The sequence below is a fragment of the Saimiri boliviensis genome, chromosome 19 (assembly GCF_048565385.1).
Source record: "Saimiri boliviensis isolate mSaiBol1 chromosome 19, mSaiBol1.pri, whole genome shotgun sequence".
Taxonomy (NCBI): domain Eukaryota; kingdom Metazoa; phylum Chordata; class Mammalia; order Primates; family Cebidae; genus Saimiri; species Saimiri boliviensis.
Genome location: NC_133467.1, coordinates 12,704,629 through 12,723,060, shown reverse-complemented (window position 1 = coordinate 12,723,060; position 18,432 = coordinate 12,704,629). Strand labels below are relative to the sequence as shown.

Sequence of the window (18,432 nt, the reverse complement as noted above, 5' to 3'; positions counted from 1 at the left end):
CCTAGGCTCTCGCGCTGCAGGGCGGGGCCTTCTCTGGCAAGGGCATTAAAAAAAATAGCAGAGCCATGCTTCTTTCATGGGGTAGCCTTTGAGACAGTTGCCCTCACATGTTCCCAAAGCAGCAGAGTATTTGCTGCAGCCTGACTGTGCCCCATGGTAGAGGGCTCTGTGGGAGCTTGCACACGCCTGCCTGCAGTCTGCTTGGCTTTGCCATGGTACACTCAGCTACAGGAAGAAAACATCCTGGACCATTTCCAGTGACTATGTGAATGTCAGGATACTTTCTTGAACAGTTCCCTCCTGCTAAGGTTTGAGCAAGAGAGATTCAAGGGACATTACCATTTGCAGGGGTTACAATTTCCTGTCCTCAAAGCCTCAGTCCTGCTGCTTTTGTGCTTTTAGATTTTTTCAATCATTAATCCATACCTTGTGTTTCTCTGGGGGCTTCTATTTCCAGGTGGTGACAGACCCCAGCTCCATGAGACGTTCGTTTTCCACTATTCGGGATAAGCGTTCAAATTCCTCGTGGTTGGAGGAATTCTCCATGGAGCGAAGCAGTGAAAATACCTACAAGTCCCGTCGCCGGAGTTACCACTCCTCGCTGCGGCTGTCAGCCCACCGCCTGAACTCTGATTCAGGTGAGGAGGTGTTCGGTGTCTAGCTCTTTTATCAGGCAGCGAGTTCCTGCCTTGATGGACTTAAACTCTGGCGAGGACTGTAAATAACCAGAAAACAATTCAGACAGAGACAAGGGTAGAAGGGAAGGATTTTCCTTACCGAAGGGAATTCCTTAATGTGACTTACATCATAAAACAGGCCCAAAGCTCTCCTCTGCATTCACCATAAAGGCTGGTGCAATCCCTTCCTTCTGGAGCAGGGTTATACAAATCATTAGAATTGAGAGAGGTTTTCAAATAGTCTGCGAAACCATTGGGGCTTTTTATTAGAGACCCACTGTGAGGACTGAGCTTTAACCACCAATTCCACTGCAGCCCAAACAGTGCTACTTGGAATTGTTTCCTATGTTTGAGTTTCATTTAAGCATTTGTCATTGTTGTTTTTAAAAAAGCAAATTGTTCGTCTGGTTTAACCATTTTATTTTACTGGATAAAGGAATCAAAGTTGAAAAAGCAGTGACTTGTCCCATGTTGTAGGGCCATTAAGTGCCAGAACTGGGACTGGAACAGGGATCCTTTCATTTCAGTCCTGGGCTTCTCGCCCTGGCATTATGTTAGGTAGGTTATTATTCAGTTCATAGAAACTTCTTAATTCCCTTCTGCTGATGCCACCTTCCCTGCCCAAAAGTTGCACAGCCATGTTTATGAGATAGAAAATTCCTGAGCCATATTGTTGACCAAGATTCCATATTGTGTGTAGCATAAATAGAAGCAGAATAGATTGGATTCTTTGACGTATGTGTCTCTAGTGGCACCTTGCAAACTTACCTGCTCACAAAATAGGTAATTTTCCAGCCTGTCTTTCTCTCCCGCTTCCCTTTCAGATCATCTTTTGACATGCTTGGAGGAACCAGGATTCTTTTAGGGGCCTTAGTTCAGGCTGCTACAACAAATTACCACAGACTGGGTGGCTTTAACAACACGTGTTTGCCACAGTTCTGGAGGCTGGCAAATCCAATGCCAAGGTGCCAGCAGATCCCTGCCTTCTCTCTGTTCTCACGTGATGGAGAGCAGAGAGAAAGGAAGCAAGCACTTTCCGATCTCTTCTTATCAGGGCACTGATCTCACCATGGGGGCCCCACCCTCATGACCTAATCACCTCCCAACACCATCCCATCAGGAACCAGTTAGGCTTCAAGATTTGAATCCGGAGGGGCCACAAACATGCAGTTCCTCTGAGGGTCCAACTCCAGGCTGTGATGTGATGCCGAGACAGAAGTCTCTTTATCGCCATGGTCAAAGTTATAACCAAGTGCTTTTGTCACCTCTCACAGGCCACAAGTCTGACACTCACCGCTCGGGGGGCAGGGAGAGGGGACGATCAAAAGAGCGAAAGCACCTTCTCTCTCCTGATGTCTCCCGCTGCAATTCGGAGGAGCGAGGGACCCAGGCTGACTGGGAGTCCCCAGAGCGCCGTCCATCCAGGTCACCCAGTGAGGGCAGGTCACAGACGCCCAACCGACAGGTGAGCACAGAGAGGAAGCCGGCCTACATCAGGATGACAGGGAAGAGAGTGGGCTGTATCATTAGGTGTAAATCGTGGGCATTTAGCAACCACATTCAAGGACCCACAAAGGCTGGAGTTAAGACTGGAGCTTCACAGGAAACTATACCTATAGTGCATAGAGGTTAGCTGCTCAATGCCTGTGTCCTCAGGCAACCAGATTTCCCCCCACCAAGAAAGATGGTGTCTAGAGGTCATTCCATTCCAGCCTTCAGAATCCAGAGATATAAATAGGTTGACAGATGTCTCAGCCAGATTTGGGAGGAGATGATGGTCCCGCAGCTAGAAAGATTCCTTTGACTCTCTTGTGATAATCGGTATTTGTGGGAATGGTGATTCAGCCCTCAGCCCGGGATCCGTAAGTCAGAGCAGTTCACCCTCATTCACCTAGCTCCCGGCGGCCCCAACAAGACCGTGTCTTTGGCTGAACCACCAGCCTGGTGCCTAAGGAGTAACTAGCGGAGCTGTGTGAAAACATGCTTCTACTCTGTGTTACTCTTCACTACAGCCCTCTGTCGTCTATTCGTGTCACTTCGACCTGTGAGAGGAGACCCCCTCAACAGAAACGATCAGTGGGGAAAAAAGTCAGGGCTGCTAATGCAGACCTTTAGCGACACAGCAGTTAAGAGGTTTCCCTTCTTGAACAGCAGTTTTCACATTTTAGTTCAGAACAGAATTACCTACGAAGCTAACTAGGACTGCGCATTCCTGGGGCCTGAAGGATTCTGGTGAGATCCAGAAGTCTGCCTTTGAAAAGACCCCTCCTTAGGATTCTGAGCAGGGGGTTCATCGGTCACACATACCTTAAAAGATGTTCCCCTGGAGGTTTAGGTGAGGGTAAGCATGGCCTGAGCCAGCAGCTGAGTGTACCAGGTACAGAAGCTGAGTTCAGCAAGCGACTGAAGACGTGGGTAGGAATAAGGGTTTCCCAGACCGAGCAGCTCCAGAGCATTTGCGCACCTTCCACGGAGCTGTCTGTTTTTCAGGGTGGCCCTTGTGACACAGGCAGAGCTTCCTCAGTAGTCCAAGTGTGCTCTCCACAGGCCTGCCACTTCCAGCATCACCTGCAAGCTTGTTAGAAATGCGGCATCTTAGGCCTCACCCCAGATCTTCTGAGCCTGCGTCTGCAGTTTAACCAGATCCCCGGAGGTCTGTGTGCACAGTAAAGTCTGAGATGTCCTCATCTGAATGCTCTTGACTCCTTAATCGCTTCCATCCCTGTGCCCCTGAGTGCATGTGAATACCACAGGGAGCTCCAGCTCAGGCCTCTCTCCCCCAGAATTCTCTAGAAGGAGGTAGGGACCTTAACAGGGATCCTACCAAGCCCAGTCTAACATGCCACATCTCTCCTGCTGTACAGGGCACAGGTTCCCTAAGCGAGAGCTCCATCCCCTCTGTCTCTGACACCAGCACCCCACGGAGAAGTCGGCGGCAGCTCCCGCCCGTCCCGCCAAAGCCCCGGCCCCTCCTTTCCTACAGCTCCCTGATTCGACATGCGGGCAGCATCTCTCCGCCTGCTGATGGAAGCCAGGAGGGCTCCCCGCTGACCTCCCAAGCCCTGGAGAGCAACAGCGCTTGCCTGACCGAGTCTTCCAACTCCCCGCACCCCCAGCAGGGCCACCACATCTCCCCACAACGCTACATCTCCGAGCCCTACCTGGCCCAGCATGAAGACTCCCACGCCTCAGACTGTGGCGAGGAGGAGACGCTCACTTTCGAAGCAGCTGTGGCTACTAGCCTGGGCCGTTCCAACACCATCGGCTCTGCCCCACCCCTGCGGCACAGCTGGCAGATGCCCAACGGGCACTATCGGCGGCGGAGGCGCGGGGGGCCTGGGCCAGGCCTGATGTGTGGGGCTGTCAACAACCTGCTGAGTGACACGGAAGAAGATGACAAATGCTAGAGGCTGCTCCCCCCTCCGATGCATGCTCTTCTGTCACATGGAGAAAACCAAGACAGAATTGGGAAGCCAGTGCGGCCCGGGGGGGAGGAAGAGGGAAAAGGAAGACGGAAGGACACCATGCATTATCAGAGACGTGGAAGTAAAGGACATTCGGAGCAGCAGTCAAACCCACCAAACTGCTTTATTCCCCTTTGCAAGATGGGCACTGCCATAGGTCTGCCTCTTTGCTGGGGAAAGAAAACACAGGAATGTGGAGGGTTATTCCTGTGGGAGAAGGGACACAAGGATGGCTTTGCTTCCCTTTGCCCCTTCCCACTCTTCTAAAAGCCGTGGAGGGATCGAGCTGGCCTACGTCTACACTCGGTGCCCTGAGAAGCCCGGGAGACTTTCTGGCTCTTAACTGGGGAGTAGTGGAGACCATAGGAGAGGACTCTCCTCCCTCGCCAGCTCTTAACGCCTCGCCCAGCACCACTGCCACCGGGGCAACGGCAGTGGTATCTCATGCATTACCTTGTGGCTTGCTTCTGCCAGGGCGGCGCAGGCTAAGTCAGGAACATCGGATGCCAGGGAGGGAGGAGAAAGCTGAGGCGAAAACGGTCAGGGTGCTGAGGCGACAGCAGCAAGCGCGGGTCTGGGTGAGAAAAGCCACAGCCCGGCAGCCCCTACCATGAGGGAGACATTCAGAGAAACAGAACTGGTGGTGCTGGGGGTGTAGCCCCCCATCCCTGAGGCCTGTCACCCACACAGCAGGTGCTGAGTGTTAGGACAGGTCAGGCCGTCCCTCAGGGTCCACAAGGTGCCTGAGGCTCTGGTAAGGGCGAAGGTCAAAGTATTGAACCACCGCTCTGGCATCAGTGGAAGTGGAGTTTGGTCCTAGCGCTGCATCCCATGCTGTTCCAGCCCTGGGCTCTTTAGATGCTGGTCAGCAGGGGACCCTGAGGGTGTGGGTGGAGTAGCAGGGGCCACCTAAGGGACTCAAAACAGAGTCTGTTTTCCAACCAGTGTAGAAGCAATCAAATAGCTGTAACAGTGCTCTGGCCACACCAGCACATCCTGGCTGAGCGTCAGCCCGCACTCTGGTCCATGAGGCAGCAAGGCCAATGCTGTGCCAAGCCCAGCAAGGCCAAGTGCAAAGGTCTAGCCTTTCCTGCCACTCCCCCGACAGGGGAGAACACACATATCCAAGTAGGCTATCCGCCACTGGGTAGGGACTTCCGTAAAGACGGGAAAGGCTGATAGACTGAAATCAGCTTCTGGGAACGTCTGGATAATTACTGAGGACCTCCCATGAGGAGGGACCACTGGGACCGCAGCTTCAGCAGCTGGTGTGGGGTTCGGGTCATTTTGTCAGGATGCTTTAAGGTGATTAGTAAATATACCTCAGCTTGGAGCTGGGCTGCTGCTCCCAGCAAAGCAGGCTCCAGTGGGGCCTCATCATGCAGTATGACAAGACTGGGCCCCGGTCACCTTGAATATTCTCCTGAGCCAAAATCGGGCTTCACCCCTCCCCAGAGTAAGAGCTGGAGCAGACAGTCCCACCCCGTCATTCCGAACTGGCCAAACAAACGCAGAAGCACTGAGCAAGAGAGCCCTTTCTTGCCAAGCCGGCGCTCTTGTGCCATACGGCATACAGCTCCATCGGAGGGGACATATCACTGGCTTTATGTGGTGGAAATGTACCTTCCCCTTCAGTCCCTTGTTAGTGCCATCACAGCAGGTGAACGGATGCCCGACAGGGCCCTCCTTTCCCCACCAGGACAGTTGGAGCCTCCCACCCAGGATCCTGAGGACCCCAGCACTGAGCACTCAGTGGATAAACACCCCTCTAGCCCCGACACAATCCTCCTCTCGGGCAGGAGCGATCCAGAGCTGTTATTTTTCTTGTAAGGAGCCTATTTTTTCCCTATTTTTTAATTGAAATATAAATAAGGCATAGCTGCATCAGCCCTGAAAAGCCAGATTCAACCACATGGCTGGAAAAATTGTCACGGTCCTGCCTTCTCTTACGATATTGACGGAGCTTCATGACCCACAGTCAGCCCCCAAACCAAAGTTGTCCCAACCCAGGAGGCCAGTGAGGCAGAGACAGAGCTCTCCCACCCTCAAACCCTCTTTCATCTCCATTTTCCTCTCCTACTTAGCACTTGCGTGCTTGAGGGTGGCTGGGAATGCGATATACGTACGACACCCCGATCCTAACGGGTGTCATCCTTACGTAACACTCTGACGCTGGGCCTCATATTGCTTTTCAAGTTTCCTCTGCTCAGCGTCATTTCATGCCAAAGTGCTGCTGTGGGCTGCTTTGTGTGCACAAAATTGCTTTTTCCACCTTGGAAATGCAGCTTTCCCTAGGGGAAGGCCTACAACAGGACTGACCATTCTGAGCCAGTGAGTCTATTGCATGGTGTTTTGAGAAAGGGAATCGTAGTGATAACCTTGTGCCATTTCAACAGGAGAAATGTAGGCTGGCAGAGCAATTCCCAGAAATGGAATTTGCCTGCAAATAGTATAAACACTAAATTTACTGTGCCAGGAAACCTTCCTGAACGCCTTGAACTCATACACACAAGTATTTGAGTCCTCAATAAAGTGTTGGCAAGCGCTGCAGATGCGGTCACCTGACTGACCACCTGGTTTTTCTTTTGCCAGTGGATTTCTTTTATTCCCTTCCCTTGACCAAGAAATTGGGTTTCTTTCCCCTTACCCTGCACTTCCTCTTCTATTAAGACCAGAAAATAAAATAATTTTCTGTTGAGTCACAAACTCATTTTCATCATCTCGTTTGGTTTGCTGCTGCCTCTGAACAAAAGTGAATGCCAGCTTTCCCTCGCTAGGTGTCAGAGTCTGCCTCTTCACTTTCCCTTGAAAAGAGGCCCCTCTAGACCCCCAAACCTATTCTTTTCTCCGGTTAAAAATCACAGCAGTATCTTGAGAAACTCCATGCAAAAAAAAGACTACAACCAGCCTTCGAGATGATGTACCGCAAGATCAGGTTTGGGCACTGGAGGTCCCCGCAGAAGACTCAAGTCATATGTTTAGTTTCTCTGGCTAATGTTGTCTTCACCAACTCCCCAGCGTAAAGACAAGGGGAAGGTAAAAGGAGGAGGAAGGAAAACCAAGGCAGAGAGATGTTCTAAATAGGTTTGCATTTTGATCCCCCTCTTTTCACCTAAGGCTCCAAGAGAGACTCCCAGGTAGGGAATGCATGTCTGTCTCTTTCTCTGTCTCCCCGTCTCCTAGAGGACAGAGTGCCAGTGACCATTCGACAGGGGTAGGGCTCCAGCCAAGGTGCCCCTGAGCCAGGGTCAGCGTAGAATTTCTGGCCCCGTGAAGGGCTCAGCCCCTCTAGCGTCCCCTTGGCTCCACCTGAGTCATGAACACAATGGGAGTCTGGGCTGCTCTTCTAGCTGAAGAATCTGTTTTTATTCTGGGCTTCACTTGGAGTCCCTACTCAGCATCTCTGTAGGGCACTGAGATCACCAAGAACATTGCCCAGAAGCTGAACTCGAGATGTTCTAGATTTTGACTTCCCTTAACTCTGGGGCCACAAAGAGAAGACCCCATAATCCACCTCTCAGCCAGTATCTCCCTTCCCTACACAGGCTCCTCCCACCCCCATAGAGCCTACGTGGTGAGCATGAGGGTCTTGTTAACTCTGTTCTCCCATCCCAGCCTCTGTTTTGCTGCACGTTAGCACTGATCCAACTCCTGAGATGGTTAATTCTACCCAATCCGAGCTCGCTCGCTTGCCTGACTGACTCTACCACGCTCTCAGCTACTGCGGAACGTTGCATTCTAATGAAATAAGGTTTGGAACTTACCTGGTGCTCTTCGCAAGATGACTGAAACAAGGTGTAGGGTGTCGGGGTGGAAGCAAGGCCCACTGCTGGATGAAAGCTCACCGCAGGGCAAGGAGGTCTCTCCTGGCGTAATGGAACACAAGTATCAATTTTGATTTTTAAAAATTTTTCCTTACATCCTATTTCTCAAGCCCTCTGGATGTTTCATTCTTGGACAGAGTGTTTCTTTAGTGGGTGGGGCCAAGGATGGGTTGAGAGATGATTTCTCAGCTCATTTTATAAGATATAAATATTATGAGGTTGTACGCAAAGAAAGGGCAAATGTATAGCAGAAGGGGAGCAGACAGCTACCTTTCAGGGATTGTGAGACTTGAAGGTTAAGGAATTTTTACTGCTATTTTTGTTCATCAGTTTCATGTCTGTTACGTTGTGAGACCCTCGGAGGCCTAGGGCTAGTGTGGCCAAGAATCCTGGTGAGAGGCGTTTGCATGCCTTGGGGTGAACTCTTCCCCTGTAGCTCTGTCACCCAGCTTGCAAGTCCTTCCCTCCCAGATCCCAGAGCGATGGGCACTGTCCAGGAGATGCAGCAGAGGACTTAATGACGCTGGAAAGAAGGAAGATGTAGGTGCCTGGCAAGTGGCCAGACAGGGCATGATGGTTTGACTCCAGAGTCTCTATAGAATCAGGTTCAGGTTTGGATAACTTTTCTTTAAACTATTTCCACGCTGAGGCTTTCATTTAAAAAAAAAAAAAAAATCCAAACACAATTAACTCAGGGCTTATGACTTAACCTTTGTATGAAGGTGATCGAAGAGATCCCACATTAATAAGCGCTGCCTGTAGCAGCGGCTTTGCCTTTCTGTCTTTTGTTGTTTCTTCGCGGAACCACCCTGTACATCAGAGCCAGGTCTACCCCAAGCACAGCAGCGGCAGATGGCTTCTCTGCTGTGTGTGGAGGGAGGGCTCGGCTGCAGAGCTGTGGTGTTTTGTCAGCTGTCAGGCGCTACAGCCCACCCAGAGTACACAGATATAGCACTTTAAGGGACAAAGGAGGAAGAACGGAGATAACTCTCTTTTGCTTTTCAGAGGCCATCTTTTTCTTTTCTTCAATCCTTTCTGCTTTAACCTTCCGAGCTTTATGCATTCCAGAGAGGTCCCACCAAGCCAAAGAGAACAAATTCATAGATTGTCCCAACCTACCCAAAGGGCCTGAAAAGCTCTGAACAAAACTCAAGACAGCTGAGAAGTAAGAATGGGGCTCACGGCAAAGTCTGATCAGGGGCTGTGGAGGCTGGGGCACTCCGAAACCGCCCTTCTATTTTCGTAGCTTTGCTCCCTTCCACCCACCCTCTCTCCCCCTGCTGTAAGTAGGGGAGTTAGTATCTTGACCTTCTAAATGCAGAAGGAGATTTTATAATCATCCATGCTACCTGTAAATACCTGACTGAGGTTTGCATTTTTATTTTTGGAGGTATGAAACAGCTGAGTAGACCAGGTCGAAAGATGTGTGGGGATATATGTTTATATTTGTTTGTTTGGGGTTTTTTGTTTGGTTAGTGGCTGGGTTTTTTGTAATGGACCTAATCTGGACAATGTTTCTGAATCTTGTTTCTCTTTAGCAAGTAATTGCCATTGAATTCAGTGATAGGATATTTGAGTCAAAAATCTGAGGTTACAGTACCAGCTCTGTCTTTTGGACTCTGTCTTTTCCTAAGGACTTAATATAACACAGATTAATGAAAAACTGCCCTAAAACTTCGGAGAAAGCCAAGGAGATGCAGAATTTTTCAGGACATCTTTAACCAATACAAAATTTATGTCTTGATAAGAAGGTAATTTTTACAATAGTATAGTAATCTGATAAATGAAAACTACTGAAAGTCAAAAATTATATTCCGGCTTTCTGTACTCAGACCTGTGCCTTCAGTAAGCATCACTTCACTTTCTTTCCCTTGTCAGTTGAAATATGAATGTTCAGCTAACTTGTGAAGTGTCTGTTAATAATGCATAATTTAAAGCACTAAGTCTACACAAATCAATTTAGAAAAACCTTCACTTGTTAGATTCCATGAAGTACCTATGAAATTCTCAGCATTGCTACAAGCATTTATTTTTTTAAAAAAGAAACTTCCTGTCTAATGAAACCCGAATCGAGGATTTGCTTTAATTTCACTCTATTCTTCCCATGTTCCCTTATTATTATTATTATCTCTAACTTAAAAAGAATCTATACTTTTTTTTCAATCCAAGAAGTTGAATTTTCATGATCTAAGGTTCCTTGTGTCATCTTCACTTTGTGCAAATTTAACCCTGTCATACATCAAATAACCACAAGCCAACACGTAGGATCATCTCCCAGATATATTCTCCAACCCAGCACTGGAAAGCTGAATGAATCTTTTCTTTCTCTTTCTGTCCTACGAGTTTGTCAGAGATAAGAATGGACTGCTGTCTACATTCTACAGCCAGATCCTAGAATTTACACCAGGCTGTGCCACTTCCTCTTTACTTCACTCAGAGGATGGTCCCCAAACTGAAAGGGAAACCATTCAAATACGCCAAATCTGAATTTGACTTTATTTGGTGACTCAATAGTTTTCTTTCCAGCATTCTGACTTTTTTAACGGCAATGGCCTATATGGCACAGGAACTACCACTTTATCTTTTTTTTTTTTTTTTTTTCCTTTTTGTGGAGAACGGGGTCTCGCTATATTGCCCAGGCAGGTCTCGAACTCCTGGGCTCAAGCTATCCTCCCGCCTCTGCCTCCCTCAGAGCTGGGATTACAGGCGTGAGCCACAGCACCCAGCAGAACTACCACTTTAAAGCAAATCTGTTAAACATTTTTATAAGGGATGAGCAGGAAAAACACACGCCAAAATTCTCAAGTGCCATTAATCAATTTTTAAAAATAAAGGTAATATGAAATGAGGGCTAAACGATATAATCTAACTGCCAGTTAAGGTAGACAGTAGTTGTCTTAGTTACATTTGATATGGAGTTGTATAATATTAAGCAGATCCCAGTGGAGTTAATAAAAACATAGGTATTAAGTTTTAATGGCAACCAATTGGGATCTATACTTAGCCTGCAGGCTCAACTTCAGTCCGTGTTTTTCTATCCTGGTGTCTTGTGAACAAGTCAAAATTTATACAAAGTCACCCTAAGTGCTGTAGTTGCAGAGAAACCTGCCTCTTGGTGATATTAGAGGGCAGTCCAACGCCACTCAAACTGAGTCCAAGATTTGAATTCAGCCAGAAAAACAAACGGAGGAGAAAAGCCCAATGCACCAGATGTGTTTGGCATTTCGTAGCTGGGACAATGGAGTGGGGAGTAGGAAGACAAGCTGCGGAACAAAGGCAAAGTGGCGTAGAAAATAATCAGCAGGTCCCGGAAGAGGACAGGCTTTGAGATGTGTTAACTTGGACCCTCTTTTTCACTTAGGTTATGGGTAAACTTCTCAGCACAAGATTGGATTCAGAGAACTTCTTTCTGTTAAACTCACCTAGAGTAGTGGATTTCAAGGCCTCAGAGGATTGACAGGTTCCCAAAATTCCCTTTCCAGACCTGGGAGATGGAAAGAAAGAGGTTCTTGCTTTAACGTGGCTTGAAGACAATCTTTATGACTTCAGTAACTGTTCAACATAGTAGCACCAATAATGGAGAGATTATATTAACTTCCTAGTGGTGAGGACACCATGGGAGGGGAGAAGGGCCAGTGAGTGGGACGGGGATGAGCTTCGTCAGGAACAGATTTCAGACTCTGCAGGGCGCACCGGTTCTAGCCTCAAATAACAACATTGCAAGGAGGTGGACTATAGGGTCCACACCCTCTGTCCTTCGGGGCCCATGATCAGGCCATTCCCTCTTTAGTGTTTTGCTCCTAGAGGATGAGCATGTAAGATGAGATCAGGAGGGAAATTGGGTGCTCTGCCTCAGGCTGTTAAAATGCTGCTACCTGCAGTCTAAAACGTGCAAGTCATGCCCCACAAGACAGCTCCTTAGGGGCAGCATCCACCGTGGCGTGCCAGCCTGACACCCCTGCAGTCACGGTGTTTGAATGGCAGCTGATGCTGGCCCACCCCGAGTATCGGTGCCTCTCTCCTGAAGCCACAGTTCAGCGCTGCATGTTGACCAGGCGGCTATCCTGTAATATAGATGCTCGTTTGGATCCAAAAGGAAAACCATTAAAAATAAAAGAAAGATGAAAAACTTTAATTTTTTGGGGGGGGGGGGGGAATAAAAGAAAAGAATCAATAAAACCTTGTTGTAAAGAAGTTATCAGCCTGATTTCCCTCACTTGATGTGTTTCTTTGCTGCCACCAAAAAGGGAGCTCATGGGAGTGAAGCCTGCCAGAGCCTCGGGGTGAGCTGGCAACAGCCTCTGCAGTGCGCTTAGTTGGGGTCTTCTCAGCCCACCCGGGAGGAATTCAGGAGGCTTTCAAAGTCCCAAGGACATCCTGGCCCTGGAAGGTTTTCTTTTATTTAAAAGTGCACTTTAGTGCTGGGTGTGGTCGCTTGTACCTGTGACCCCAGCTATTCAGGAAGCTAGCTCAGAAGTATCGCTTGAGGCTAGGAGTTCAAGACAGGCCTGGGTGACAAAGTGAGACCCTAGTTTCTTAAAAAATATAGGAAAAAAAAAAAAGTGTTCTCTGCCTTGGAGAAATTTAAAAAAAAAAAAAAAAAACAATTCCATAAACACTGGTTCCCCGAAAGGGATACACAGATTTTCTAATCAGGACATTGTCCTGATGTCCAGGTGAGGAGTTTAACAAGGTAGCCAGAGAACTCCCTTGGGGAACAACAGGGCTTTGTGACCAGAAAATCTATGCCCGGCCTCCTCTCCGAAAAAAAGGTCGGGGGGATTATAGGATACCAGCTCAGCTGCCAAGTTTAGGAAGCAGCTGATTCCCAGGACTCTTAGGAGAAAGAACGGACAGTATCTCCTGTCTATATCACTCCCGGGCCACAGGGAAAGCAGCAAGCTCCAGGCGCAGGCATCCCTTTGATTTGCCACTCCGAAAACTGACTGTTTTATTCCGCTTGGGGAAATAGCATCATCTAATCCCAGTGTTCATTATTTTCATCTAAACAATCCTTTTATCAATTAGATAGAAACCGGCATTCCAAAATACATCCCCTATGTTTGTAGTCTGTGCCAAGGTATTTTCTTGAACCCTAAGATAGATGACTTTATTAGCTAGGATTTTTCTTATAATTAAAAACATCCAGAAATGTGATATGTGGTCATCTCTCGGGGAGGTCTAGGTCTTTGGAGGCTGTATGTTAGAAATTTCTAAGATTCTGTACAACTCTCAAATTTTATGTTATTTCTCAATCACAGTTTCTTTCCCGTGGCTTCCATCACCATTGGAGTAAGAATTTCACAGGCTTTAATGGGATAAGTTTCACACTTTTACGGGATAAGTTGGTTTCTTGGGCAAAGGTTGGTTTATTAAAAATGTACATGGACTGGATTGGTGACTTCTGTTCTTGTTTCCTTCGAACCTAGAACTCAGGTCCACAGTTTTTCACAGGCTAATGGCACTAAGGAAACAGATATAAAGAAAAATAGACATTATTCTGATTTTCTCGTGAGAGTTTTTGTGTTATGGTGTGATCACCTCTTGGTTACCTTTACACATTATGTTCCTAAACCTGCTATTCTGCCTCTGAGATATTAGAAATTTGTCTTTACTTGTGTATCACATTCCTTTGCTAATGAGCTGGGAAAATTCCCCAACTAATGAACAGATCTCATTTTTAAAAACTACTTAATCACAAAATATCGGGACTAGTCATAGGCACACATAGCCTGGGAACTCCTTAAACACCTGCAACAAGAAGGAGGCAAAGAACAGAGGCACGTGCTGGACTAGAACCAACCGAGGTCAAGCCTGCGCACCACCAGTTACATGCTGTGTGTCCCTGAGTTGGCCACTTCACCTAAGACTCACTTTCTTCATCTTTAAGAGGGGAACAATCATTGCAACTACCCCATAGGGCAGAGTGAACAAATTATCGTGTATGAAGAGAACAGCCCGTATCTGTCCACAATACGCATCCGATAAATGTCAGGTCTCACCATCATTGTCATCAGTATCGCCACATACAAATACATCCCCCAAACCCACACATCTGAGAAACTGAACCTTTCAGGACCACATTCTGAGAATATGCTGATGGGTGCTCCCCTTCTGTTAACGAAACACAGAGGACAAGTTGATCCTTAGGCAAGTTTCTAAGGAAAGGGGGATACATTTAAAAAGCAAGCAAATCATTACTGCGTGGCTATTTTGAAGTAACACCGCCACTCATTTCAGACACAAGTCATAATTTTGTTTATTCTTCATTTCTAATTTCCATATGCATTTAATAACAAAATGGGAGAAACATTAGTGGGAGATAGTAATTGTAAAAGTAGCAATAAAGTTAATGACAACATTAAAACTACCGTACACCTATAAACACAGCAATATTCAAGACAATTTGAAATCTCAAGTAACTCACAAATGACGGCACATGTAAGTGAACCATAAATTTAGGGTCAGTGGCCTAATTGTTAGGCCATTAGAGAAAAGGAAAAATAAGAATAATTCTTTTTAAAGACCATTCCTAAATGGTCAACAAAGAATGATTCGTTCGTAAAGCGTCAACTCTGGACATAAATAAATTGACCAATCCTTTCCAGGAGATCGCCAGGGGAATATTCAGGATACCGTAAGGCAAAACAATATGAGACGGAAGCCAAGCACTGTAAATCCATCCAGAAAAAGGACTCCCATGCCTCAGGACCCTGCTTCCAGAACCCCATCCTCTGCTTCTGCATGCAAAATTATGTGTGTATTTAAAATCCACGATATGGTAGCCTTTATCTGCTATCTAAATGATTCTACAACATACAGGAATCATAGAGCTCAGAATGTTGACTCAAGGGAGAGCCTAGGTATTGATTCTGCCCCAGTCTATTTCATATACGAGAGATGTGACATTTGGAAAAACTCTGAAATGGTTTTCCCAGAGGCCAAGACAATCTCCCATGAGTCTGGACTGCCATATTTGGCTCCGGAAGGTAGCCTCAGCAACCCTAGCATTACCGTCCAAAAAAGAATGAAAAAAATAACTGAAACACACCCCTGGAGGCTGCTTTTTCTAATATGTCCAGAAGACTCCTTTAGGAACCTAATGGAAGTCTGTGTACCCTCTCCCTTGAAAAGGGTACCAAAAAATCTGAGTGTTCACATACTCCAGTTCCATCCCGAGCCTGTTTATAACCCCTCCAACAGTCGCAAGAGATATCATGGAAAGACCAGGCATAAACAAGCTATTAGCATCCAAGTAATTCAAAGAAAGAGCTATGACTGTTGGATCAAACTATTCAGGCCTGAAAACAGAGGACAGAATCCAGACTGACTTCCTGGAATATTGGAAATACTGCTGGCCTCTGCTACAAGATCAGATGGCTTGACATTGATAGGAATACAGTGTGGTTATCTGAGAGGTGGGGCGGAAGAGAAAAGGGCAACTTATATTAATATAGCTCAGTAAATACACTGGCATAAGGCATTAGGCAGAGCTGGGTGCAAATTCTAGCTATGCATTTAACAGTGACTCCAGCCAGGTTACTTAGCTTGTGACCCCTGATTTTCCTTAACTGTATAATTAGGATAATAAGACTAACCTTGCATGGTTGTATTTAATATTAGGGATTACACACACACACACACACACACACACACACACACACACACAGAGAGAGAGAGAGAGAGAGAGAGAGAGAGAGAGAGAGAGAACGAACCCAGCATGGTGTCTATCACATAGCAGGCATTCGATAAAAGATGACTGCTATTAGTGCATTCCCTCATTCATCAAATGTATTTCATGGTGCCCAGCACTAGGGTTTTAATAAGCAAGCCAGATGGAGTAGTATCCTCAAGTTGTTCACAACCTGATGGAAGCTACAGACAAGGAAACAAACCACTGTACCATGTGTAATCTTGCTGAGGGTGAGGAATTTTCAGGGTACTATGGGAGTCAGAAATGGCTTCCAGGGAGAACTGCTATTTAGACAAAGCCTAAAGAATAACAAGGGTTGGTTGGGCCATAAGGATGGGGGAGAGGCTGTCAGGTAGAGGTGCAGAAGGAGGTATCTTGCTCTAGTTCACGGGCAGATCTCCGAGAGAGCTGGTTAAGGGATAGGCTGCAGTGAAGGGAGAGCTTAAAAGCCGTTTCTCAATTGAGCTTTCATACCATCCTTGTATCGGCAAACAGCAATGGCAAGTTCTAAATCATGGAGAGACTAGGCATAGATGTCATATGGATAAACCAACCAGGTTTACTACCTGAATCAGGAAGAAACTCAAAACAGAGAAGTAAAGCTTGGTATTCTCTAAGACCAAGATACAAACATCTGGCCAATAAATTCTGCATCAGAGGGTACACAGCTAAGGGTGAAAACATGAATAAGGGTCATACCAGACCCTCTGGAGACCTGATTATCTCCCCCATTTTTAGCCTACCACAAAGAGTCTCATTTAATTATTTGAGCAACATAAGCTCCACATGTCTATATCCACCAGTTGAGGGCAGGGAGTTTGACCAGCCCTACTGAAGCCTTCAGACATTCCCTGCTGTTTCTCTACTGCCCTAAGAGACCCCAGGGAGCCTCTGTAGGAAACCTTTCAAGTGTCCCGTAAGGGCATGAAACAGCCCTGACACAAACATGTTCAGCTTCTTCAGAACATTTCTCACAGGATGAGCCAAGGACCAAAAGAAATCAGACCACAATCTCATTTTCTAGTAAGAAAATCCTCTGATAGAATCATAGCCAGTGGTTGAGATAAATTATAGAAGCTTGATATATGTCATCAAAGCATTCTTGCTTCATTAAAATGCACTAATGGTCCCTTAAAAATAGGATTGTGTTTGTAATAAGTTGATTCATGAACAATTTCCAGGAGCATATCTTAAACGTAAAGCGAAATTCACCTCAAATATTTGTCTAAGGAGAAGCAAGCTAGTTGCTGCGGCAAAATTGGTTAACCAACTCTTCTTAAGGTCCCCACTAGTAGTATTAGGTCCCCTTCGCCTGGGACTCTATTTCCCTGTTTTATTTCTGCCCCAGACCTATCAAATCACGCTTATTTTGAAAGCATTTGAAAACTATCATTTTTCTTAATCACTTTTCCTTTGTTCACTGTGGGGTGTGTCATAAAACTAAAGAGGAGGATCTCCATAAATAGACTGTAACCATGAACAGTCTTAAGGAAGTCTTAACTCCCTGATTCTTAGAATCAATTTCAAATAAGCCATGTTGTATGGGCATGAGTGTTTCTTGGGCATACGGGTAATGCTCCCTCAGCTAACGGTGGAGTAGCTGAGCTAACAAGGAGTTCCAGGTGCCGGTGGGTCACTGGGTGCGACGGAGATGGCCCGTGGGGGCACTGTCTTTGTACATTGAATTCGTGACTGTAGGGAGCAGCAGCTGTCACTCAGAGCTGAACTGAGAGGGGATGAATTTAACCTTGGGCAATAACTAGAGCTCTGAATGACAGCTGCTCTGCAAGACTGAGGAACTGATAGAGGTGCCCAGGCAGCATAACCGAATACCGGCATAATAAGTTCTTTTTTTTTTTTTTTTTTTTTTGAGAGAGAGAGGGAGAGAGAAAAGAGGTATGGAAGAGAGAGGAAGAGGAAGGAGAAGAAAAAGAAAAACGGTTAATGGCAACTTCACCATGATCAAGCATCACAGTCTAGTCACTAAGGATAGAAGAAAGGCTCTTTTTTAATTAGAAAAATAAGCAGGTTAGTCACACACTAATCAAGACCTATTTTTGCTTGAATTAGGTCAGTCTTCGTTAAATGCCTCTCTAGAAATAGGCGGAGGTCGAACTCTCCATGGGTGGTTTGCAGGAATGCAGCAGAGATGACTCACGTTTACTGATCTTAAAAGCTGTACAGATGGCTGGGAGCGGCTGATTAAAACCTCCCTGACAGCTCCTCGGAGACTGAAGACCACCCACCTCCATCTTCACTGGGAGCAAATGGACTGCAGAGTGAGCAACGTGGTTTCTGAACTGGTCCTCATGCCAGGGGGCACACAAAGAATGACCTTTTGCTAAACAGAGTGCTGGGGCAAATAATCCTCAGCTTGTTGTGAATGTGTGCTGGGCAGAGAACTGCTGGCCCTTTTGTGAACTGGTAGGTCTCTGCACCGGAATAAGTAGCCACTGTGACTGGGTCCTTGTGGTGTGACTGATTCGTTTTCAGTCTACCCAGACTGTGAAAACCCCGCATCCTGGGAGACCCCTTACTTCACTGCAAAGCAACAACTGGTCATCTGTGCCCTCCTCACAAACAGTAAGATGCAAGGCCAAATTTTGGCTTGAAAGATGCTGCAGATTCTCCACAGTTGGTGAAAAATCACTGAATGAGAAAATGTGCAGGATGAAAGGGATGTTAGTCACTACCTGATCCAGTAGTTCTCAAGCCTCAGTGTGTATCACAACCCCCTGAGCTACTTATTGAAAATGTAGATATCCGGCTTCTAC

General features: G+C 46.7%; 1 protein-coding gene across 6 annotated transcripts in view; it reads left to right on the top strand.

The window, feature by feature from the left end:
• The window catches only part of CACNA1E (calcium voltage-gated channel subunit alpha1 E), a 405,974-nt gene extending 392,615 nt beyond the window's left edge, over positions 1-13,359 (top strand). For all 6 annotated transcript variants that reach the window (XM_074389670.1, XM_074389669.1, XM_074389668.1 and 3 more), the window contains 3 exons: positions 458-638; positions 1,952-2,142; positions 3,542-13,359. In XM_074389670.1, coding sequence (XP_074245771.1) covers positions 458-638; positions 1,952-2,142; positions 3,542-4,084 — 915 coding nt within the window. In that variant the 3' untranslated portion in view covers positions 4,085-13,359. The remainder of the gene's footprint in view (positions 1-457; positions 639-1,951; positions 2,143-3,541) is intronic.
• Positions 13,360-18,432: the final 5,073 nt, after the last annotated feature.